The sequence below is a fragment of the Arachis hypogaea genome, chromosome 11 (assembly GCF_003086295.3).
Source record: "Arachis hypogaea cultivar Tifrunner chromosome 11, arahy.Tifrunner.gnm2.J5K5, whole genome shotgun sequence".
Lineage (NCBI taxonomy): Eukaryota > Viridiplantae > Streptophyta > Magnoliopsida > Fabales > Fabaceae > Arachis > Arachis hypogaea.
Window position 1 is genome coordinate 138,039,545 of NC_092046.1, and position 25,803 is coordinate 138,065,347.

General features: G+C 33.0%; 2 protein-coding genes, 2 long non-coding RNA genes and 1 pseudogene across 5 annotated transcripts; 1 reads left to right on the forward strand and 4 right to left on the reverse strand.

Moving 5' to 3' along the window:
• Window positions 1-5,713: 5,713 nt before the first annotated feature.
• Window positions 5,714-6,419, reverse strand: LOC140176415 (uncharacterized). The gene is made up of 2 exons (XR_011867921.1): window positions 6,281-6,419; window positions 5,714-6,191 (listed from the first exon to the last, which is right to left on the reverse strand). It is a non-coding gene; the product is annotated as an uncharacterized lncRNA (long non-coding RNA).
• Window positions 6,420-6,440: 21 nt separating this feature from the next.
• On the reverse strand, window positions 6,441-8,140 carry LOC112722911 (uncharacterized). The gene is made up of 2 exons (XR_003162953.3): window positions 7,707-8,140; window positions 6,441-7,429 (listed from the first exon to the last, which is right to left on the reverse strand). It is a non-coding gene; the product is annotated as an uncharacterized lncRNA (long non-coding RNA).
• Window positions 8,141-9,672: 1,532 nt separating this feature from the next.
• On the reverse strand, window positions 9,673-14,249 carry LOC112722907 (uncharacterized). Of its 2 annotated transcripts, none has more exons than XM_072207535.1 (7): window positions 13,846-14,249; window positions 13,583-13,716; window positions 12,381-12,479; window positions 12,159-12,273; window positions 11,250-11,384; window positions 10,458-10,635; window positions 9,673-9,993 (listed from the first exon to the last, which is right to left on the reverse strand). In XM_072207535.1, exons 2-6 carry the CDS (start codon window positions 13,684-13,686, stop codon window positions 10,525-10,527), a joined length of 564 nt encoding a protein of 187 aa, XP_072063636.1. In that variant the 5' UTR covers window positions 13,687-13,716; window positions 13,846-14,249; the 3' UTR covers window positions 9,673-9,993; window positions 10,458-10,524. The 2 variants fall into 2 exon arrangements, with proteins under 2 accessions (XP_072063636.1, XP_072063635.1); XM_072207534.1 differs by having other exon boundaries at window positions 10,397-10,635.
• On the forward strand, window positions 13,876-20,359 carry LOC112721963 (phosphoribosylaminoimidazole-succinocarboxamide synthase, chloroplastic-like; annotated as a pseudogene).
• A 3,673-nt stretch (window positions 20,360-24,032) lies between these two features.
• LOC112721964 (uncharacterized) lies at window positions 24,033-25,708 on the reverse strand. The gene is made up of 5 exons (XM_025772964.1): window positions 25,486-25,708; window positions 25,270-25,419; window positions 24,698-25,110; window positions 24,199-24,385; window positions 24,033-24,139 (listed from the first exon to the last, which is right to left on the reverse strand). The coding sequence occupies exons 1-5, from the start codon at window positions 25,706-25,708 to the stop codon at window positions 24,033-24,035; spliced, it is 1,080 nt and encodes a 359-aa protein (XP_025628749.1).
• Between the last annotated feature and the right edge of the window lie 95 nt (window positions 25,709-25,803).

Consider the following 25,803-nt stretch of genomic DNA (forward strand, 5'->3'; position numbering starts at 1 on the left):
CATGTAATTAAAGATGTTTTTATTTGTTTTGAAAATTAAAAAATTACTTTAATTCATTTAAATATTTTTTCATATATTAGTCTTTTATAATTAAATTTAAATTTTGAATTTCTAATATTAGTAAATAAAATTAATTATAAAAATTACAAAATTTGAATCCAAAAAATTATTTTTAAAAGAGACATCTTGAAATGAATATTAATTTTAGTAGATGGGTGTTTGACAATATTTTTCAAAAGGGAAAAATGAAAAATTATTATTCTACATTCTAAAATGAAATTTATTTTTATTTTAAAATTTTAATACGTTAATAGTTTAATATATCTAAATGTATAAACCTCATATTTCTAAGAAATTTTCTCAAAAATAATGTTAATAAAATGTTTATACGTATAGATATCTAGAAAATAATTGATACATAGAAAAAAATATTGTTTAAATTTAAACAATAGCTTATGTTGTGACATGGATAGATAAGGATGATGGATGTCCATTCATGAGAACTGAGAAACACATTTTTCCTATGTTGAAGGAAATAAATTCTTAGAATGAAGAAGTTTGAAACGTAAACTTTATGTGCCTATAAATACATGTACTGAGGCAAAGGGAATATACACAGAAATAATAAAATACTATTTTCTCTCTTGAGTCACTACTAATAGTTTTCTCTCTCTTTCTTTTATTACTGCATATAAATAAAAGAATAATTTTATTGAGCTAATTATATTAATACTAGAGTCTTCTATTTACACATCTCTATTTTATATGTAGTATATCTTTTATTTATTTTACAACACGTTATCAGCACGAGACTCTTATCAAAATTTAGGAAGACTCAGGTAACAAATTTTCATTATGTCGAAGCTCTCTCATCTTGAATTCAATGCTCTTGATATTTCTGGAAACCATTATTTATCATGGATATTAGATGCTGAAATCCATCTTGATTCAATGGATCTTGGAGATACCATTAAGGCTGAAAATAATGCATTCCAGAAGAATAAAGCCAAGGTCATGATTTTTCTTCGTCGTCATCTTGACGAATGATTGAAAAATGAATATCTCACATTAAAAGATCCTACAGATCTTTGGAAAGACCTTGAAGAAAGGTATAATCATAAAAAAACGGTGATACTTCCTCAAACCCGATATGAATGGACGTACTTGCGTCTACAGGATTTTAAATCCATAAATGAATATAATTTTGCAATGTTTCGAATCACCTCACGAATGAAATTATGTGGAGAAAAGATAACTGATCATGATATGTTGGAGAAAACTTTCTCAACCTTCCATGCCTCGAATGTGCTCCTGCAGCAGCAGTATCGAGAAAAAGGGTTTAAAAAATATTCCGAGTTAATTTCTTGCCTTCTTGTTGTTGAACGCAACAATGAGTTGCTCTTGAAAAATCATGAAGCGCCCAGCTGGCGCCGCCCCATTTCCTGAAATAAATGCGGCAAATTACCCCAGAAGAGGTAAATGGCAATCTTTTAATAACAAGAAAAATTATGGAAGGAAAAGGAATTATGTTCAAAAGAGAGGATCTTACCAGAAGTGGGATAAAGAAAGAAATATTGGGCAAAATAAATCAACAGATGATAAGTGTTTCCGTTGTGGTGGAAAGGGTCATTGGTCACATACCTGTCGTACCCCAAGGCACCTAGTCGATCTTTACCAGGCATCTTTGAAAAAGGATGACAAAGGAAACGAAACAAATTTTGTTTCAAATGATGCTAAAAATTCCACCACTCATTATGATGTATCTGATTTCTTTGAAGATCCTGAAGGAAATATTGGTCATTTGATTAATGATGGAATAGTTTAATATGTGAGATTGTTAAGTATCCATGCAAATAAATAATGTAAAGAACTTATTGTTAAGTTTTATTTTTTGTGTATTTAAGTTTCAAATGTGATGTATATAAATAATGAAATATTAATGTTTATGATTTTTGAAATCATTAAATGTGTCATGTTTAAAAAACAAAGTTTTAGTATATGACATTATTTTTATGTAGCAGCAAAAATTCTACCAAAAAGTGTTTTTTTAAATAAAAGAAATTATATAAATAAAGCTTAAAACCAAAAAGTCAGATGAACATTTAACTCATAGAAATCATGCTTGGTCTTTGCCAATTGCGCCATGTATTTAACTTGTATACTTATCAACCAAACCGATGTCTTTGGCACACATTGTTACTGAATAATGAATGATGAATATTTCATTAACTTATGTCACATTGCTCTGGATCTTTCTTTCTTCTTATACTCTCTCTCTTCACATGAAGTCTCAGGGAATATTGCTCTTCCAATTTCGCCTCCGGTTCTCTTCTACAATTCCTCCGCCTCTCTTTCTCGTTGTCAGATCCATTTAGTTCTCTGTTTTTTTTAATTCATATATTATTTTTTTATTTAAATATTGATTTAAAATTGTGTTTATATATTAAATTAGATTGGATCTGAATTTTTTATTTATTCTGTATTTGTTATTATTAATAGTTATAATTTGTTTTGAAATGGTGGTAGAGAGGTGGTTATGGTGATTTTAATGGTAGTAATTTGAATTGAAATAATGGTAAAAAAGTGGTGTTGATGGTTTGTGGTAGGGATAACATTGTCATTTTCTTAGAATCATAAATTACATATAGTGTTATGTCCTTGAGTACCAAACAAGTTCTCAAATTTCATGTGTCATTGTGTCTATGTCATTTTGTATATTTGTGTCTGTGTCTTATTTATCTCCACCCACTAACCAAACGGAGCCAAGTACACATTATTATTGTACACAACTCTGCATATAATGCAGAAGTACTTGGCCTTGTAAACACGTTAATTCTCTGCACCTAGTGCAATTGATATTCAGTTCTTTACTTTTCTCTGAGTTTACTCAAAACGTGTTATCAATATCATGTTTAGTTTAAGATAAATATAGAGGCTGAATAGTAGATTTGTAATTTAAAAAGTTAAATGAGAATATTTTTGAAAAGAAATGTTATAAAAGTTTCAATCTTCGTCCCCGGAAATTTTAGTCCCGTATGTCCCAATTTTCTGGAGGTATTAAAGGGACTGAAATTTTGTGTCGGAACTGAAATTTTATTTCTAATCTCTAGTCACCAAACACAATACTCAGTCCCCAATCTCAATCCCAGTTTTAGGAAACAAACGCTATCTAAAAGTATTAAAAAAGAAAAAACTATTATTTATGAGCTGCGTTTGACCTTGTGATATTGATATTTACCATTTTTCATGACTAAGCTCGTGGTTCCTCTTTTTTAATATGGAGAGAATTTTGTGAATGACAATAAAAAGATACTACATTACATAAATGACAGTGTTAAGTTTTTTTTTTCCTAGATGTTAACTTGGTGAATTTTTTTTATTTGAAGAAATTTTTTAAAGATATTAGTTATCATGCATACAAACAAATATACTGATTTAACCCGAAAGCTATTTACCTTGAATTCCGGATTTCACACTATCTATGGAGACAAGGAGATTAAAAAAATGTGTGACAACAAGAAGGAGAACAAGGATAGAGATGAGCTTTATTTATTTTTCGATCATTATATTTTAAATAATGTGATCTTAAGTAGTAGTGAAGAAGAAAACAATAGTACAACTGGAGATATGGAATTTTCTAATGTTGCAATTTCTCATGAAATATAGGCCTCCACTTTTAAGTTTTAAGGAGGATGATAGTGAAGAAGTCACAATGTGCAATTTTTTTCCCAATAAGGCTGCAAGTAATTAAAACAATATCAGGTTCTCCAAGACTTGAATATCACTTCAATTCAACTAACGAAAGGTTCAATTCAATCAATAACATTATTACCTTGAATTAAGGACAACTAAAGAATGATCTTTTTGGGTTCTTTGTATGCTAGACTCTATGACAATGGTATATGCTCCACAATGACGTTTTAAGTTTTCTTCTTTAGCCTTTCAATTTCTTCCTCCATTTGATACACAATTAATGCTTTAATCATCACTAACACTTTTTTTCTCGTAGGCGACATGGAGTTGACGAGCTTTCAAGGGTCGCAATGTTCACCAATCACATACCTAAATTGGGAAAAGAATTTGTTTCAAAATAATGGTTAGGATCATGGAGAATAGGAGCAATATTGAAGGAAACAGAGTGTCATTTGTGCACAAATAGGCGTAGAAATCAATTTGTCTTTTATGTATGCGTGATAACTTACCGTGATAAATAAGATAGTTCTGTTAACAGTTGGCGGAGCAAAATGGGTTAGAAACCAATGTGACTTACCAAATGAATTGTTGGGGATTAATAAGCTAATTAAATTTATTTGGGGATTTAAATGTCTAATCTAGAATTTGTTGGAGACAAAAATAGCATGGTTCTAAAAAATCAGACTGGACGATTTGATCGGATTAACTGATTTTTTTACCGGTCCGGTAAGGATAAAAACTGTCTGGTAAAAAATGGTATACAAACCGGTCGAACCAATAATTAACAATTGTTAGACCAGTCCGATTTTTGGAGTGTTACTGGTTCAGAACCAAAGTCCCCCAAACGCCGTCATTTTTATTTTTTCATTTAAAAAAAACATTCAGAATGATACCCTTTGGCCCTTTCTCGCTCTGAAAACTAGAAAAGAAGTAAAGAACTCAAAAACCCAACCCTAAACTCTCTTCAATATTCAGCCACCATTCTATTTCAGAGCTCAAATTCATCGCCAAACCCTTCTCCTCAGGTGGAGGATTTATTAAAATAAAATTGTTATAAGATATATGAATAAATCTTAGTGCTAGTCATATAACTTAAGAAAAATACTATATGAACAAATGTTTTTGTGTTGTCTCACTCTTTAATCCTTATTTTAACACCTAGCAAGTTCTTGTTATGTTGACACCTAAATTGTTTAGACTTAGTTGAATATCACTTGTATATCTAACACTGCTCATAAATAAACATGCTTATTTTGGATAATGTAACATAAAAAAAAAAGTTCTACAAATAAAAATATTACGAATATAAAAGGCTAGAGAGTAGATAATTAGTACGAAGAAAATTAGAATTCTTAAAAGAGAGAATAAAAAATTTTCAATTCAAATATTAAATTTTATTTACTATGCTGCACATATACGTCAAATATTAAATATTTTATATCGACTAACATATTAATATTATATTTCTAACACTTCAACATCTTTACAATGATAGAAAAAGTAAGAAATTATTAATTCCATCAATTGTATTTTTCCAGTAAAGCTCAATCTAGGTTTACAAGTTTTATCCAAACCAAGATTTTGAAATTAAAATTGAGCCAATCATGGAACTAATAGAGTTAAAAATTTCAAAGTTTAAGGTTTAACTGAGATTTAATTAAGACTAAATCAAATATAATAAAATAATATATTTATATATAAATATATATTCTTAAACAAATTATATTTTATTATTTTAAATCGTTTAATCATTAAAAACTAGGTCAGTAAATCAGTTACCCAAATTTTTAATTTTTGACCAGTTTTTTTTTTTTTTTTTGTGACAATTTTTGACCAGTTTGCTAAAGACAATTGGATTTTACCCTAAACTAGATCGGTCTTTCTCGGTTAAAACTAATAAAACTAGTATGAATCATGATCCAAACACATTCTTTTTGTTTCACCAGCCTTATCTAATATTGGGGATGGCCAATAGAAAATCAAACGCACACCAAACTCCAAAAGAGATTATTTCTGAAAATTTTCTAGTGACTTAAGAGAGGGGAATTGAATTAAGAAAACACAATATATAGTAACTTTTACAGATTATACATAACCTAGAAAAACAAGAGATTATTTCTAATTTTATCTCGTAACACAGAAGAGAGAAAGAGAGATAGGTTGACACCAGGATATATAGCATGGTTTGGTCTCCTATTCACTGAGACCTACGTCCAATTTTTACCATAAATCACTCAAGAATAAAGAAGAAAACTCGAGCTTCATTGGCTGGATATGCAAACTATTTGTTGCTTTCTTCCTTAAAAAGAATATTCTCTTTTGTTCCTTCAGCCGTTGCATACAATCTGACATAGACCGTTTGGCTTGATTGAGGAGAACTTCCTTGTTTTACTTCACAATAAGTGCAACATCTTTTTTTTTTTTTTTGTGCTTGATATGTTGTGGAATATTGTATGCTTGTTGTTTTGTCCTTGATCATGATTTCCTGATATCAAAACCTGCAAAACATGAAATAGAAAGTTAGTCAATTTAGGCAAAATTAAATGTTTGTCATTATCAAGGTAGTTATGACAATGCTTGACTCAACAATCTCCTCTTTGATGACGAACACTTTTAAACTGAATCAGAGTGACAGGATAAAGATAACTTCCCTGATAATGCAACCAGCTAGCTCTCGTTGTCTATGTGTGCTAATGCCATAAGATAAATGAATAATCCATCATAAGAATAATATAAGCAAAACAAAATTCAAGCAAAACATTTGATAAGTCATAAATTAGTTTAATTTCTCTCTTTTTGTCATCAAGGATGAAAATTAAAAGCACCTACACCAGAGATAAAGTCCTAGTAATCCAAAGAAAATTAAAGGTTATTAAGGTCATCTTTCAGCAGAATAAAATAGGAGATAAAAAAAAGTCTCTTAAAAACTCAACTTCAACAGCAGTAGCATAGAGATATTTTTTGGTATCAGAGGTAAACTCATAAGATGATTCCTCTTCCTCTTCACCAGAAAAGTAGGATTCATTGTTGAGTTCATCAAGGTAGCTCTTGAGGATGTGCATCCGTTGCTTGGATTTTCTTAAGGCCAATTCTTGTTCACTTTCTTGCTTCCATTGGAGTTCAGTGCTTGTAATCATTAAGACAGTGAGACATAATACTTCTTGAATCAAATCTTTGACAATGCCTGCGAGAATCTTCAGCTTTGAACCTTTGGTAGGCTTCTCGGATCAATAAGCGAGTCTGGGATAGTAAAATATCCAGAAATCTCAGCATGGGATTGAAATTGTCCATCCAGCTATCTTTTTTATCGTACGTGTCCTTCCAATAGTGTTATTCTCCTCGTAATTTCATTAGAGAACCCAACCCTAAACCCTCTTCGATACCCAGCCACCATCCCATCTCAAACTCATCGCCAAACCCTTCTCCTCGGGTGGAGGGTGCTGTTGCCGGATGGAACCGATTGTGGTGCCGTTGTCGCCTGTGGAATGGCCCTCTTCTCATCGTTCCTCTTCTCGTTGCCGTTGCACGAAAGTCTGCGACTCCGTGTTGAGCTCGTGGCGTTGAGATCTCATTGCTCTCTCTCTGCGTTGAGGTATCATCGTTCTCTCTCTTCGAGCTCAACGTCCCTCTTCGAGCTCTCTCTGTCCGAGCTCAAATCCGTCTCCGTCACTTTCTCATTCCTCCGTCGCCGTCACTTTCTCAGCAACATGGTTCTGACTTCAGAATCCAAACTAAACTGAAAACACATCAGCAACAAAAACTACATTGAATCCAATTTCAAACTCAGAATTCAAATTAAATTGAATTCAAAATCAACCAGCATTCAACAAATTAAATAATTAAGCATCAATAAAATTAACTCATGAAATCAGGCAGAAATCCAGCAACAATATTATTTCAGAAAATCAGAAACAACATTATTTCCAAAAATCAACAACTCGGAATAAGCAAAAATTAACAAAATCAGTAATTCAGTATCATTATCTCAGCAACTCAGAATCAGCAGTGCTTACCGGCGGTTTGGGAGGAAGGAAAGTGGCGGCGATGGAGGAATAAGAAGTGACGGCGACGGATTTGAGCTCGGACAGAGAGAGCCAGAGAGAGCTCGAAGAGGGACGTTGAGCTCGGACAGAGAGAGAAAAACGATGAGACCTCAATGCAGAGAAAGAGAGAGCACAATGAGACCTCAACACCACGAGCGCAACACAGAGTTGCAGACCTTCGTGCGATGGCGAAAGAAGAGAAACGACGAGAAGAGACAGTTCCACAAACGACGTCGGCACCACAGTCGGTTTCGTCCGGCGGCAACAGCACCCTCCACGCGAAGAGAAGAGTTCGGCGATAAATTTGAACTCTGAAGTGGGATGGTCGCTGGGTATCGAAGAGGGTTTAGGGTTGGGTTTTTGAGTTCTATATTTCTTTCCAAGTATTCAGAGGGAGAAAGTGCGATTTTGATTTCTGAATCTGTTTTTTTTTTAATGAAAAAATAAAAACAAGCGCGTTTGGAGGCCTTTGGTTTTAAACCAATAACATTCTAAAAATTGGACTGGTCTAACAATTGTTAATTACTGGTATAGGACTGGTCTAACAATTATTATTTTATACTTATAATTAACTAGATTGCATGCTTTAATAAGGTTTTAAATCACACTAATGAATCTTGTTCACCTCTTCTTGAAGTTCCTGAAGATCTTGTTTGCGATTGTCTTGGCGGTATTTCTCTAAAATTTTTTCTTTTTTTCCACTTGATATGTGTTTCTTTGTGATAAATACACAAATAAATTGCCTATAGAATTATGTTTTTTTGGTTGAGAATCAGAATTGTTTGAATTAATCATTTAATTTTTACACAAAGATGCTTTAATCATGGTTTTGGTTGCATGGCACGTCTGTCATGTCTAATCTTCATTCAAATAGATCTATCTACTGCTTTATTTCTCCAAACCAACGTGTAATCTTGTCGTTATACTAATTATGTTGGACAGATACATTTTTTTGTATGAGACTATAACAAGATCAAAGTTTGAGGTGCTGTCATCTGAAGTAATCCATATGTTTCAACATTTCATTTTGGCTATCTATTATCTGATAAAGTCATAGGATTCAATTATGTATTCTATAGACCCTTTTCTGAGGATATATTTAAAACTTACAAGCAGCAGAAATTCTACCAAGAAGTGTTTTTTTAAATAAAAAAAATTATATAAATAAAGCTTAAAACCAAAAGACGGATGAACATTTAACTCATAGAAATCATGCTTGATCTTTGCCAATTGCACCATGTATTTAACTTGTATACTTGTCAACCAAACCGATGTCTTTGGCCCACATTGTTACTGAACAATGAATGATGAATATTTCATTAGCTTATGTCACATTGCTCTGGATCTTTCTTTCTTCTTAGACCAACCCGATTTTTGGAGTGTTACCGGTCTAGAACCAAAGTCCTCCAATCGCTATCATTTTATTTTTCCTTAAAAAAAACATTCAGAAATCAAAATCCCCTCTTTGATACCTTTTGGCCCTTTCTCGCTCTGAAAACTAGAAAAGAAGTAAAGAACTCAAAAATCCAACCCTAAACCCTCTTCGATATTCAGCCATCGCCGAACCCTTCTCCTCGGGTGAAGGATTTATTAAAATAAAACTGTTATAAGATATATGAATAAATCTTAGTGCTAGTCATATAACTTAAGAAAAATACTATATAAACAAATGTTTTTGTGTTGTCTCACTCTTTAATCCTTAGATCCTTTATTGTTTTTTTTTTATTTTCTGTATATATATATATATATATATATATATATATATATATATATATATATTTTCTAATAATTTTTTTCTATAATCTAATATTTAGTAATATGATTATATATATAATTGTGCATTTTTAATTAAATTAGTCAAATATAAAATAAAAATAAATACATAATAATACTATATAATATTCTTCAAATAATAAAAATTATGCTTAAACAAATATATTTATAATGAACCAAAAATATTGGAATGATTATAATTTTGAATATTCATACATCTCATATTAAAATAAAATAAAAAAGTAAAATTAAATTAGCTTCTACAAAATGAATAGAGTTATTCCTTAGCACATCTATAATACACTGCTGTTTATATAATTGTAAACAATTAGCAACAAAAGTCTTCGTAAACAGAAATAAACTAATCGAGGAACTTACGCTCTCTATCAATAAACTAATCGAGGAACTTACGCTCTCTATCAATTAGTTCTTCCTTTGTCTCTCTAGCATTAGCCTTCCACCAAATATACTCATTGCTATCTAGCTGAAAACAAAATAAAAGGACACTTAACATAAAGAAATGTGCCATTTTATACCAAACCACAAGGGTTCTTAAATCAAAGTCATGAATTCTAGGAACATGGCAGTGTAAAATCAATTGCAGAAAACAAATGTTGTACAAATACAGAGCAACACCATGCACTTTTGCATCAAATAGAAACTGAAAATAGAGAAAATAAAATAAAAGCCTATGCAACTTGATTCTTTAATTTGAAAGCATGATAAGGAGTGAAGCAAAAGACAGTTACTAATCAGCAAGATTCACAAACTTGACAAAGGCATTAAAATAAATGAGCACTAAATTTTAGCAATCATAATTATTTATACTCTAACTATATCAGAATTGCAAATTGAGCAAGCAATATAATATAATTTGAAATACTAACAACAGAAACAGCAGAAAGCACTTCTCCGAAAGGACTTTGCACAACAGTAACAAGAGAGTACACTGGGATAACTGGGGCAAGAACAAGTGCAGAATTTTGGAAGAATGCAGCAGATTCCGAAGTCGTCTCTATCTTGGCAGCACGCATTTTGATTGAAGACAAGAGAAACTGAAACAGATCCTCCTCCTCCATTTTGATTGATGGAGGGAAGACAATTGCACCTGCAGCAATTGCATGGCCTGCAGCAGTGATACAAACAAAATTAGGAATCGCTCAGAGTTTCAATCTTCAAAGCTAAACAATATTAACATACTATTCATATGTGAAAATCAAAGAAAGAAAGGCAAAGTTACGGCAACAACATTGAGGAGTGTGATAGGATCAAGGTTAATAACTCAGTGTAGTACTACAATTAATAGTCAAGACTTAAATGCTGTAGTAGGTTAGGACATTACCAATAATTTAGAATGTCACCAGAAACTTTTCTGAATTTGACAAAACCAAATTCTATATGCATTGAAAAACCTAAGCAATGTGCATTAAGAGGTTGCATATCAGATAACCCGTCAATCGTCTGATGACAACAACTAAACACGATAAAGACAACAAGCAATGAATTATATAATGAACACATTTAATCAATAATTCTAATTCACTAAACTAACCAGAGATCTGGAACCAGTTAGACAATCACAGACATTTATAAAATTATTATTTCCTCTAACAGCAAGAAATCATCATTAATTCATTATTTATTGATGGCATCAACTGAATAAAACAAGCGAAATAGAAACTGCGTATCATTGAATCCAGTTGTGTAAATACTACTAAATAGCCAAGTAAAACACTGCACCTGAAGCCCGAGGGCCCATTTTCTCTCAACAGGGATCTGTGGTCTCATTCCTACTCGATAGTCCATATAACCTGGAAGGTGCCCAACAACTGGAGAAGAAACTTCACTGGAATGATTACGATTGAAACCAGCATCCTAAACAGTTACATTATAAAACCAAAAATAAGCTTTTCACAATATCCTAATTGAAAAGAGAAAACAAAGAAACCTAATATCAAGAATAGAAAATCTACAACTCCAGCACAAAATCCATAAGAACTCGTTCTAGCTAGAAAGATAGATTCCATCACATGGAGTGTAGAAAGAAATACTGGGCTGCTTCCCATTTGACACGGGTATAAAGTTAGAAGCAAGTTAAAAAGTCAGATCACTTTATCTTTTGTTGTAGTGGATGTGAAAATGACTAAACTAATTCACAATTATAAAAATAAAAAAAGAACCACAACAATTTGGATACCATCACAGCCTTTATCTTTTCTTTCTTGAATTACCTTTCATCTATATCAGTAAATTGAGTGAGATCATCTTGATTCACTCTTCCATTCTGTTTTGCTGTTTTGTTCCATGTTAGGTACCAGTTGTTAATACATTAATATCATGTCTTTCTTGATCCTTAAACTATTAACAAAACAGAGGCATAACAAAAATAAAGAGCAAGCTGAAGTTGATGCATGCCAAAAGAAAATTTTCCTAAACTTTCTTAGTAACAATCATCTGAATAACTATCAAGGACAACATCATGTACATCATCAAGACACTTCTGAGCAATCTCGATGCACTTCTCAAACATCACATCAAATTAATTAAGATTAAGAAGAGAACTAGATGAAGTTAGTGTTGTTGGTTGGGTTAGCTGCAGCCTGGTTTTTATATTGGAATTTAATCATGATGAATTGAAAAAAAACATACCTTAGCTGCTCTTGTTCTTGCCCTTGCCCACCTTGACACAGCAGATTCTTGTTTCTCCACATCAAAGAATGAAACTGAACTCCTTTTAAGAGCAGCAAAATCCAATGCCTTCCACCTTCATCATTCAAAAACATTCAATTATTTACATGTATAAGATAGAAATTTAATCAAACACCTAGCGCGCACCAACAAAAAAAAGGCATGTTTTCATGAAAAACTAACCATAGTTCCTCCACCACCACAGCACAATCTGCCCAGTATCTTCTGGTATGGTAACTCTTATAAACCTTCTGCAGCTTAGTGGCAGCTGCATTGAATTCGCTTTGGAGAAAAAGAAATTAACAAAAACACAAAAAATGCTTGACAATTAGTACTATAGTAGTAGTAGTAGGCAAGGAATCAAATTTCTGGAAGCTTTGGAGGAAGTTATGCATGTCTTCCATAAAGGACTAACTAACTATATATAGTATTTAAAAGAAACGACAATACAGGGGGAAATAAGAGGAAAGTTACAGTGGAACCCTACCCTACCATGTTATTAATTAGTAGGGGGCTGAGTACTCAGAATCAAATAATTTTAGGAGAGCGGATAACAGGCTGGAGACCGCAGCAGCACAGATAAATATTTCCGTCCAATTCTTCCTACTTTATTCATTCACTCTCATTAGTTTTATAGTAACCCTTTAATTTTAACGAAATTTCTGCACAATTATTATTTTCACTGGATGCGTAATTAAATAATAACACATTACAATTCTTTTTCTAAGGAATGGCCGTTTAATTGCAACAAGAATGAGAAGCTACATAAGAATTTATACAGCTGTTTTTATCCATATGTAACTCAAAACTTGGTTAATAAAACTCCTATTTCCACTGTGCTTCATCAAATAACAGTATTATACATTCTAGGACCAAGTTTTTCCCTTTTTCCCATTTGCTGTTATTTTTTTGACACATTTTAATTGGCTATTATCACTAAAATTCAAAGCATCTATGATCTATCTGTGTGTAATGGTGATCTTAGCTAAGACCTATTACCAACATCTTCAAATATTAGATAGGGAGTGAAATCTTTTTACTATTCCGACTAATTGATCCTAAGAGATATCATTAGAGATGATGCTTATTTAAGTCTTTAATTAGAAGATAAAGAGAATTCTTAGGTTTTTTTCCTGTTTTCATATTCAGCTGATATGCTTTCACGACAGTAACACAAATGACGCCTCATTTTAATTTTATATAATGCTTGCAGTTTTACCTAAAAACAATGGCAAAAATAGGCAAACAAAAGGAGGCAAAGTTTCATTATCTTAATCATCCTAATCATGCTTATAAACGTATCAACTTAAAAAAATAAAAAATAAAAACAGAATCAATACGGAGACAAAACTAAAGTAATGCAGCAGAGAGCAGACACCACTTACCACTCTTGGATAAAAACAAAAATCAGTTCGAATGCATCCTTTGGAAGTGTCACACCTAACTCTTCTTCGAGGGGTTCAGCTCCAAGCGTATCTGGCTCATGCATCAACTTGGTTTACTCTCAAATTTCAACATTCTAATTGAAATATAAGAAACAAATAAGAGCATAGTTGTTGTGTTTGTGATTACCGAGCAGAAACCGGTTTCTAAAATCGGAACCCTAAACCCCGTCAAATTTCAGAACCAAATAGAAATTAATACATACCTAATCAACGACGTGAGCACAGAGAGGACGATGAGAAGCGCAGAGATCGACGATGGTGAGGGCGGCGCAGCAACGATCAGTGCAGGAGGGTCGAGAAGGAGCGACGGTCGAGTGGTGAGTGTGTGCAGCGATGTGGTGAGTGCGTGCAGCGATGTGGTGAGTGGGGGGCGAAGACGGTCAATGGCGATAGCGAGAGGGTTTTCGATCTTAGCGTAGGTGAGCTCTTTGAAAGTGTTTTCTTCGGGCTTTGGAGGTGAGTGATGAGCTTTGGAGGGAAACGAAAAAAATTTCACCGAGTGTGAGTTGAGTGTGCTTTCAGGTAAAAAGAGGAAAAAAATTTACCGAAGTGTCAAGTTTTTGCTTCTAGATAGAGGTGGATGTTAGAATACTCCCTCATGTTTGGAGTTTTAAAATTTTTTTATATTATCAATATTGTAATATATGTTGGCACAATTTTTTAACAAGTATTCTATTAATAGAGTCTTTATTATATATTGATAACATCATCAAACAATTAATGCCAACAAATTATACTTTTTAAAGTTAATATTTAAAAAATTAACACTAACATAAAATTATACTTTTAAATAAAAATTATAAAATAATAATAAAATATTAATCTTCCATCTTTACTTATTAAGCAACATTTTTTCTTAATTAGTGTTTTATTAGTGTTAATTTTTTTATTGAAATAAAATAAAAAATTATTGTTTTTCATAACAATTTTTTTATTTTTATCTTTTAAGATTTATTTTGTTTTAGAATTTCATAAACTCATTCCAGTACGATCTAAATCATACTGGTATATTTTAATTTTTATTTAATCTAATTTTATTCACATAATTTAAAATTTTAAATTATAAAAATTTTAAATTAAAGGTTAAATAAATATAATTTCATTAATAACTTAATTTAATTTAATAAAAATAAACGTATTCATATTATTATATTCATATGATTAATTATATTTATTCGATTTAAAAAAATAACTATATAAAATCATTAATTATAAATTAAAAAATTAATATACTCATATTATTTTTAATACGATTATGTTTACAATACTTCCTAATAGTTTGGTGAATCAACCGTGTATAAAGTTTTTAATTATTTAATAAATCAATACTCCATATATTTTTATTTTCAAATTAGTTTTTTGCAGTTAAAATTTTCATTATTTTTTTATATTTATTTTACCTCTTCTGCTTTAAATTAAAAAATCCTTTATATTTATTTTACCTCGTAGCTCTCTTTCTTAAATCTCACTTCTAACCAAATCTATCACCGTTGCACTACCGTCACCGGTGTCTTGTTTAACGTTACATATCCTTCGTCATTTTCTATTCGTATTATTTTTATTATCTTAAGTAAAAAATATCTCTAACTATATTTTTTAGGTAAGATTTATTAATCTTTTCAGATATTATGTACTTATATATACACTCTAGTATTATTAATTTGAAAGATTACATATATCTATCTCTTTTGTTGAGATATTTAAAAATCATATTTAACCGCTTTAAAAAAATAATACGAATATGCTTGTTTAAATAAAAAAAATTTAGAATAATAAGAGTATTATGTCCTTTTAATTCTTTTAAATTTTTATTTTTATCATAATTTTATAATAATTTAATGTCAATCTAAAAATAAAATAAATTTAAATTAAAACAAAAAATTTAACCCAAATAGAATTTAATAATTTATTGCTTATTTTCCCAAGACGTTGCAAACAGGATTTTGTCAGTTAAAATTCAGCAGAGCAGGGACAAATTGCAATGGAATTTGAACAAATCCAAGCAATATGATACAGCTTCAGGTTACAGAATTGGCTATTTATTTTACCATCCGCCTCTGGAGCTTTGCCCTAATTATATGCAGCAAAAAAAGCCGTGGATTGATCTATGGAAGTTGAACTTGCCTCACAAAATTAAGCTATTTATCTGGAAAGCTCTCCATGGCCGACTTCCGGTGCTTGCTCAGATTCATCACCACATCTCATCTATATCACCAATATGCCCTGCTGTCATGAAGCAATGGAAACAGTCACTCATTGTTTGATCGATTGCTCTAGAATTAAAGACGTATGGTCTCAGAGTTATCTTCGTGACTGTCTTCTCCCTCAGAGTCCTAACGACTTTTGGACATGGTGGACTGCATCAACAGAGATACTTAACTCGTTGAAGAATGCTGACCGTAATCCTCAATTACTTGCCATCATTTGCTGGAACTGCTGGAAAGCTTGCAACCAGTTGATTTTTGAAGGTTCTATTTCTATGCCGTCTGCCATTCTAGCAAGCTATGTCCAAAGAACTCCCAGTTTAGGTCATCATCTCCATGAGGCAAGCTCTTAGTTGCATTCAATTTGATTTATCATTCTTTCTTCTTTAAGATTTTTCTTCGTTTTTCGACCACGCACCGTTGGATGAATGCCTTCAGTGTAGTGTTTTTGGGAAATCCTCACCTTTTATTATGCTGTCCTGCCTTTGGACATCTTTGTATTTCATTTTTCAATAATTAATGAAATATAACATACTATCTTTGGGAAAAAAATGATGATTCTTCTCTCTCTTCTTAATTAAGGAGCACTAAAACTCCAAACAAGTTTTTTCTCTTACTTTTAATTAAAGAGCACTAAAACTCCAAACAACTTTGGAGTATCAAATCACATCCCCTAGATACATTAGGCATCACTTTTGAAGTGCACCCAAAACTTAACAAATAAGTTATTCTCTAAAAGCGCTCTCTTTGATACGAAAAGTGCACCCAAAGATATCATCATACGGCTACGCCTTATAAGTGATTTCTATAATACCTAAGGCTACACTTTTTAAACGATGCCACAATTGTGTTTCCTTTTCTCTTATAAAAAGGTAACACGGAGAAAAGCGTAGCCTATTCTATAAATAGGCTACGCTTTTCAAATGTAGCTTAAAAAAATGTGGCTGAATGGGTATTTTTCTTGTAGTCTCGTCGCCGTCGCACGAAGGTCTGCGACTCCGTGTTGAGCTCATGGCGTTGAGGTCTCATTGTGCTCTCTCTCTCTGTGTTGAGGTCTCACCGTTCTCTCTCACTCTCTGTCCGAGCTCAATGTCCTTCTTCGAGCTCTCTCTCGCTCTCTCTGTTCGAGCTCAAATCCGTCGCCGTCACTTCTCATTCCTCCGTCGCCGCCACTTCCTTTCCTCCATCACCGCCGGCTAACACTACTGCTTCAATATATTTTTGTTTGTTTTGTAATAATGTTGATTCTGAGTTGCTGAGATAATGATTCTGAATTACTGATTTTGTTAAATTTTGCTTATTCTGTGTTGCTGATTTTTTGAAATAATGTTGCTAATTTTCTGAAATAATATTGTTGCTGGATTTTGATTTTCTGATTTCGTGAGTTAATTTTATTAATGGTTAATTTATTTAATTTGTTAAATACTGGTGTGATTCTGAATTCAATTTAATTTGAATTCTGAGTTTGGAATTGGATTCAATTTAGTTTTTGTTGTTGTTTAGTTTGGATTTAGAAGTCAGAACCATGTTGCTGATTAATGGATTAGAATCCCAAAAACTAAATATGATTATATGCTTTGGCTCTGTTATATTCAACAGATTTAAGAATTTGTGATTGAATTGAACTTTGTTTTGTGTTACGAATGTATGATTCTTGGTTAGAGGATTTTTACTGTTCTGTTCTTTTATGTGAGATGGAAATGATACTCTTATTAAAAGTTATTGATTACTAGATTATTAGAAGTTATTGTTTATTACTTGATTGAAACTTAGAAATTAATTAAAAAGATTTATTTTGTGAACTTTTAATGATAAATTACGGACATTTTGAAATTAGTTTAGAAATTATTAAATTTGAATAAATGAAATTATATATTGAATTTTTAATAATTTTATTGTATATTTAAGCAAATCGGTTCAATCACGGTTCGATCCCAGTTGAACCATTGAACCTATCACTCGATCAGTTCAATAACCGGTTTGGTTCTTGCAACCTTGGAAAGTAGGTCAATACTCCTAAAAAGTTTGCAATGCGATGAGTGAATCCATGTTTATGGCTGCTGCGTTAAACCCTCCCAAAACCCCCCTTCAAACTCAACCTCACACCCGCTTTTCCGCCTGCCCCAACCTCCACCGCACTCACTTTCAAACCAAACAACAACTTCCCCACATTCTCCGCCACCGTACAACCACAAAAACACGCCGCTCTACTTGACACTCTTCTCAACAGCACACGCAAGAATCAAGTGCTCCAATCCATTAGAACCACCTCCCCCTTCAACTGCCTCTCCGAAACAAAACTTCACCATACAGTTCCAGTCCTTACCTCCAAAACCAGGGAAAAGGTGCATATTTCCCTCTTTGATCCCTCTCCAATTTATCTACTCATTAATACAAATGAATGGAAGTCGAGATTTCTGGTAAAATTGCAACAGTAATATAAAAGCAGAAAATATTGACTAAAAAAAATCATCTAAAAAATTAATGAATTTGCTTATTTGTGGTCTTATGGCACAAGTTAGAGACATATGATAATGGAGAGTACCTTGTTCTAGTTACGTTGATAGAGTCCTTGCCTCAATTCCCTTCAAGGGACATGTTTTGTGTTCTTATTCTCTATCCTTGTTCTCTGTATGAACTGTTTACTTGGTTCATCATGGATCACACTCAATGTTCTTTATTCCCACTTGTAGGTGCTTAACCAGACAAGCTTGTGTTGGTTTGAGAGAACCTAACATATAAATGCTAATTCCGTTGTGTCCATTCCTGATCCTAATGTTATCATAGCAAAGAAATGTTCTATTTTTCTGTTGAGTTTGTTGGTGAGTGTTTTGTTAATTGGTATTTCGGATTGGTGCTTGCATACACATTTTATCAAATGATTTCAATGGCTATGAATTGGCATATATGTTTGGTATAGGTTGTGGAGGAGGAGTTAGTTTGCTGGAAATGATAGCTTGAAAAGTATGATAGAAATAGATTATTTTTCTCGGAACTGGGATAAAAGTAAACATTGCAATTATCATTAAGTGCTCTAAGTTTATTCATGCTACCCAAATTTCAACATGCCATGCTCATTCTTTATTCATGTTGCCGTCAATATTATCAAAATATTTTCTTTACAAAAGTGTAGATGAAGATTCTAGAAACTATTTGTTGACACCTTATTACGGCTGGTTTGTAGCTAGAGGGTTTGTGACCGGAAGGACTAATACTTCACTATGGACAGTCTATAATAAAGGCATTCGGAACTATTGTGGCAATGTCCTCCCGATAGTGAGGTCCCTATATTTTTTGTTTTGCTTTCTTATAATTGTTTGTCTCTTTATTTTATAGGCTATATTGTTATACAACACATAACAAGTTTGGTAAAAAACCAAAAGCTAGTTGAAAATATATTCACGCCTACAACCAAAGTTGCAGATCATGATGTTCCTGTACTTCCAGATGAGGTATTATTCCTTGTACTCTCATCTGCATCTATCTTTTTAATACATTTGAAGTTATAGTGGAGGACTAGATTTAGAGACCCAAGAAATGAATAGGCAGATCAAATAATGTTGCAAGAATAAGAAACAATAAGCAGATTTATCTTATTATGCTGTTTTTTCTTCGTCTTTTTTTAAGGCAGCGTCAATGTTTTTCTGGATAATATTATTTTCTTAAGAGCCTAGTTCATATCATACAGTACAATTGCTTCTTGATACTAGTGAGGATATGATTAATGATGGATAACATTTTTACCATTTTTTAATAGTTTTCTTTTATCTAACCTTTTCAATTTTTTTATAATCCGTTTCCCTTGCAGATTATAGAAAGGGGATTAATGACAAGAGCTGATTATGAGGAAGTCAGCAGAAAAGCTTTAAGTCTTTTGAATACCGTCAGGTAATTAAGCATTTTATCATGTCATTTATAAATTTGGTGAAATGAAAAAAAGTAATGGCATGCCTTCTCAATGTATCCCGAGATAGTAACGACACACTCTCAATGTATGTGCTATCTGTTATTTGGATTATAGAGATGAATAGATGGTGTAGACTTATTCTTCAGAATTGTCGGTCTGTTGCACTGGATCACTTCTAGTTCAATGAAAATCTCGAACTTGTCCGTGTATTCTTTTCAATAATGCTTTACTGGAACAAAAGTATAAATTGCATTTCTCTATGATGAGTGGGAAGCTTATCATTATTCTTGCTGTGATGCAATTTGACTTTTGACATTGGCTTGCTTTGATGAAATTTGAATTTCCAGTGGCTTCAGAACATAGCCTTATATTGGTTGACACAAAGTATGAATTTGAGAAGGCAAAAGATGGTTCAATTATGTTGATTGATGAGGTTCATTAGAATCCCTGATGTTTATTAGATTCTAAAATGCACTCCACACAATTTATCAATATAGAATAGAGTTTCGTTTTAGAAGATATTAGGTTGCCAATTCTTATCTTGAACGCTTTAAAAATGGTTTGAAGCCTGAAAATGTTAATAAGGTGCTCTATCTGTATCAATAACTTTATTTCCTATGTAGAGTGCATTATATTTTATTTTTTGCTTAAAGATTTAGGGATATGTTAGCTTATTCGGAATAAAATAACATATCCCTAAACCTTTAAGCAAAAAATAAAATATAATACACTCTACATAGAAAATAAAGTTACTGATATATATAGAGCACTTTATCAACATTTTCAGTCTCTAAACCATTTTGAAAGCGCTCAAGATAAGAATTGGCAATCCTCTACTTGAATCAGGAGTGTGCACCTGCAATTTTCAAAAACTAAACTTTTATTCTATATTCTTAAATTGTGCAGAGTACATTTCAGAATTTAATAAACATCAAGGATTCCAATGAACCTCATCAATCAACATAATTGAACCGTCCTCTGCCTTCCCAAATTCATACTTTGTGTCAACCAATATAAAGCCATGTTCTGAAGCCACACGTGGGAAATTCGAATTTCATCAAAGCAAGCCAATGTCAAAAAGTCAAATTGCATCACAACAATAATAACGATAAGCTTCCTGCTCATCACAGGTATTTATACTTTTGTTCCAGTAAGGCATTATTGAAAAGAATACATGGACAAGTTCGAGATTTTCATTGAACTAGAAGTGATCCAGTGCAACAGACCGACAATTCTAAAAAATAAGTCTACACCATCTATTCATCTCTATAATCCAAATAACAGATAGCACATACACTGAGAGTGTGTCGTTACCGTCTTGGGATACATTGAGAAGACATATCATTACTTTTTTTATTTCACAAAATTTATAAATGACATGATAAAATGCTTAATTACCTTACCGTATTTAAACAGACTTAAAACTTTTCTGTTGACTTCCTCATAATCAACTCTTGTCATTAACTCCCTTTCTATAATCTACAAGGGAAATTGATTATAAAAAGAATTGAGAAAGCTAGATAAAAGAAAACTATTAAAAAATAGTAAAAACATTATCCATCATTAATCATATCCTCGCTAGTATCAAGAAGCAACTGTACAGTATGATATGAACTAGGCTCTTAAGAAAATAATATTATCCACCTGAAGAAGAAAAACATTGACGCTGCCTTAAAAAAAAAAGAAAAAAACAACATAATAAGATAGATTTGCCTATTGTTTCTTATTCCTGCAATATTATTTGATCTGTCTATTCATTCCTTGGGTTTCTAAATCTAGTCTTTTACTGTAACTTCAATTGTACTGAAAAGATAGATGCAGATGAGAGTACAAGGAATAATACCTCATCAGCCAGCTTTTGGTTTTTTACCAAAACTGTGATGTGTTATATAACATTATAGCCTATTAAATAAAGAGACAAAAAATTGTAAGAATGCAAAACAAAAAATATAAGGACCTCACCATCCGGGAGGACATTGCCACAATAGTTCCAGATGCCTTTATTGTAGACTGTCCATAATGAAGTATAGTACTTCCGGTCATAAACCCTCTAGCTACAGAAGTAATAAGGTGGCAACAAACAGTTTCTATAATCCTCGTCTCTGCTTTTGTAAAGAAAATATTTTGATAAAATTGAGAACAATATGATAAAGAATAAGCATAGCATGTTGAAGTTTGGGTAGTATGAATAAACTTAGAGCACTTAATGATAATTGCAATATTTACTTTTATCCCAGTTGCTCCGGGAAATTCTATTTTTATCGTACTTTTCAAGCTATCATTTCTAGCAAACTAACTCGTCCTCCATAACCTATACCAAATATATATGCCAATTCATAGCGATTGAAATCATTTGATAAAATGTGTTTGCAAGCACCAATCCGAAATACCAATTAACAAAACACTCACCAACAAACTCAACGGGAAAAACATAACATTTCTTTGCTATGGTAACATTAGGATCAGGAGTGGACACAACGGCATTAGCAGTTATATATTGGGTTCTCTCAAATCATCACAAGCTTGTCTAGTTAAGCACCAAGTAAACAGTTCATACAGAGTACAAGAATAGAGAATAATAACACAAAACCTGTCCCTTGAAGGGAATTGAGGCAAGGACTCTATCAAATGCACTCTGTCATAAGACCATAGGTAACCAAATTCATCAATTTTTTAAATGATTTTTTTAGTACAATGTTATGTGCTTTTATATTACTGTTGCAATTTTACCAGAAATCTCGACTTCCATTCTTTTGTATTAATGAGTAGATAAATTGGAGAGGGATTAAAGAGAGAAATATGTACCGTTTCCCTGGTTTTGGAGGTGAGGGCGGGAATTGTATGGTGAAGATTTGTTTCGAAGAGGTAGTTGAAGGGGGAGGTGGTTCTGATGGATTGGAACACTTGTTCTTGCGTGTGCTGTTGAGAAGAGTGTCGAGCAGAGCGGTGTGTTCTTGTTGTTGTGGTTGTGCAGCGACGGAGAGTGTGGGGATGTTGTTGTTTGGTTTGAAAGTGAGTGTGGAGGAGGTTGGGGGAGGCGGAAGAGCGGGTGTGGGGTTGATTTTGAAGGAGGTTTTGGGACAGTTTAACACAGCAGCCATAAACATGGATTCACTCATCGCACTGCAGGTTTCAGGTACCGTTTATTCTAAAGAATAACGGCACTTTTTTAACACATAAGCAATAAAAACTAAATTGAATCCAATTCCAAACTCAGAATGCAAATTAAATTGAATTCAGAATCGCACCAGCATTCAACAAATTAATAAATTAACCATCAATAAAATTAACTCATGATGTCAGAAAATCTGAAATCCAGCAAATTCCCTATTTGAATTAATTTATGGGTAAACTATTCTTTGTTGTCCTTTTGTTAGTTTTGGGTTAAGTTTTATTTTGTTTCTAGATTTTATTGCCATATTTTTATATTTTAATCAAAATTAAATATTTTTTCAAACATTTTTTATTCTTTAAATCTTTTTTCAGAATATTATTTTTTCTTTTATTATTCTTCTATTATTTTTACTATTAAACACTAATTACCATTATGGTTCCTATAATTATGATTGTTGCTGTTATTTAAAAGAAAATAATAATAGAAAAATGAATATGTTGGGAAAAAATTAATTTTAACAAAACTAAAATTAAATAAAATAAGATGTTTGAAATAAAAAAAATGCAAATATTAAAAACAAAATAAAAATTTAGCACTAAAACTTTATGCTTCATAAAGATTCACTTAAGCTTGTATGTTGTGCATTTAATAGCCTATGTTAATTGTCTCATGCGTGACCTTATGAATTATGATCATTTTGTTATACTGTGTAATTGACTCTTATTAATACAGCCAGACCTAGCTAGTAGCTAGAATCAACTAGTTAATACACGTGGTGTGCTCTTATTTTGGTTTACATGAGATCTGTGTAATTTTGTTCAAAGGCTCTGAGCAATTTATGCTTTCCTACTATTACCAGGTCAAAAATAAACATGCAGCGATTTTTTTTTTTGAAAAGAAAGAGCTCAACACAATACAGTGGAGCAGTCAAATAGAAGCTAACAATCAAATAAAATAAACATAGTACCAATAAAAGAAGCTTCTTGTCATTTCCGGCATTGCCATCAACAACTAAAGGGATCTACACAACTCCACTCTTTGTGGCTCAACACAGTCATGTGAGTGATATCTTCAACACCTTTGCTTTTATTCTGGAAGATCTTTCTATTTCTCTCTAGCCAGATATTCTAAACGATCGCACAGAAGCATCTCAGTCGTTGCTCTCTATCCTCTCTCCTTCTTGGTCCCTCTGTCCAACTCAAAAAATGTTCCCTCATTGACCCTGCAACAGACCATTGTTGTCCAATCATCGCTAACCAAGCACTCCACACCTGTCAAGTAAAATCATAGCATAGAAACAAGTGGTGCACGTGCTCCGCATACTTATTACATAGAACACAGACGTTGTTGTCCTGATTAATGATCCCCAACCGGCTTAACCGTTCCTTTGTATTCACCCTACCCAGTAGGACAAACCAAGCAAATAGTTCTACTCTAGGGGGAACTAACCCTTTCCAGATGGTCTTTGTAAAGCTGTAGCTTGTCACCTCCTCCGGGAGTATCGCTTCCTGCAAAACCTGAACAAATGAGTTAGTTGTATAAATTCCTTGTCTCTCATATTTCCATACTACCTTATCCTCTCTGTTAACTACTAGTTACACAGGTCTCAATGTCTCATGTAATTGACCCAGTAGGCCCAACTCCCATTGAAAGAGCTCTCTCCTCCATTAGAAGTTCCAAATCCATTCTAACCCGTCCCAAAACCCACAATCCCCTATAACAGATCCACGTTGGTTTGAAACAGAGAAAAGCCTGGGAAACCGCTCTTTTAGAGGCCCACCAAGCAACCAAATATCCTCCCAAAACCGCGTACGGCGCCCATCACCAACCTCCATAGACAAGCCTGTAATCATCTTATCCTTTATATGGTCATTCACTATATATAGATGGCAGATATCCTTCCACGGTCCTCCTCTAATAGGTAACACTTGAGTTGACAGCATCTCATAGGGGTTCAGATTATAGCAGGAGCAAACCACCTTCTTCCACAATGGGCAATCCTCCTTAGCAAACCTCCACCACCACTTAAACAACATAGCGGTGTTACAAACCATAGCATCCCCAACTCCCAACCCGCCTAGTTTTTTCGGGGCCTGCACCACTTCCCATTTGACTAATGCCATTCCATTACTACCATCATCCTTACTCCACAAGAACCTCCTTTGCGGTGAAATCAATTTCTCAGCAACAGCTTTCAGCAGCTTGAACAAACTCAAATAGTACACAGGCAGACTATTTAAGACTGATTTTATCAGAACCAACTTCCCAGCCTTATTCAAAAGTTTAGCTTTTCACAGACTGAGCTTCTCCTCGACTTTGTCTATTATAGGCTTCCAGGTCTTCACTAACCTCGGATTTCCTCGTAAGGGGATACCCAAGTATTTAACTGGAAGGGTCTCACCTTTACACCCCAGCAACTGGCACATATTCTGGATCCATTGTTCTTCACAGTTTATCGGAATCAAGCTCGACTTGTCAAAATTAATACTGAGACCTGACATCAACTCAAAGCATCTCAATAGCCGCTTGTAATTCTTGATAGTGTCCTCCTCTGGTGGGCAAAACAGAATCGTATCATCAGCAAACTAAAGATGTGACAGAGCTACACTATCCCTACCGATCAACAAAGGTGATATCCGCCCACTCCTGACTGCCTCTCCCACCAACCGATGTAAAACATCCACAACCAGTACAAATAAGAACGGAGAAAGCGGGTCACCTTGTCTCAGACCTCTTTCCATCTTGAACGGCTTGGAAGGTGACCCATTTATCAGAACCGACATAGACGCTGTGGAGACACACTCCATAACCCACGATCTCCATTTATGGCCAAACCCCATTTTTTGCAGTACTATGTCCACAAAGCTCCACTTGACTCTATCATATGCCTTTTGGAAGTCTAGCTTGATTAGGGCCGCCTCCTTTTTTCTCACTT

Coding starts and splice junctions, on each gene's coding strand:
- LOC112722907 (XM_072207535.1), bottom strand. CDS start 13,686: ATGCATGAGCCAGATACGCTTGGAGCTGAACCCCTCGAAGAAGAGTTA. Junction 12,480..13,582: donor TTTGTTTTTATCCAAGAGTG/GTAAGTGGTGTC, acceptor TTTTCTCCAAAG/CGAATTCAATGCAGCTGCCA. Junction 12,274..12,380: donor GTGGTGGTGGAGGAACTATG/GTTAGTTTTTCA, acceptor TGAATGATGAAG/GTGGAAGGCATTGGATTTTG.
- LOC112721964 (XM_025772964.1), bottom strand. CDS start 25,708: ATGGGGTTTGGCCATAAATGGAGATCGTGGGTTATGGAGTGTGTCTCC. Junction 24,386..24,697: donor TTACAGGCTTGTCTATGGAG/GTTGGTGATGGG, acceptor TCATTTGTTCAG/GTTTTGCAGGAAGCGATACT. Junction 24,140..24,198: donor CAACAACGTCTGTGTTCTAT/GTAATAAGTATG, acceptor TTTACTTGACAG/GTGTGGAGTGCTTGGTTAGC.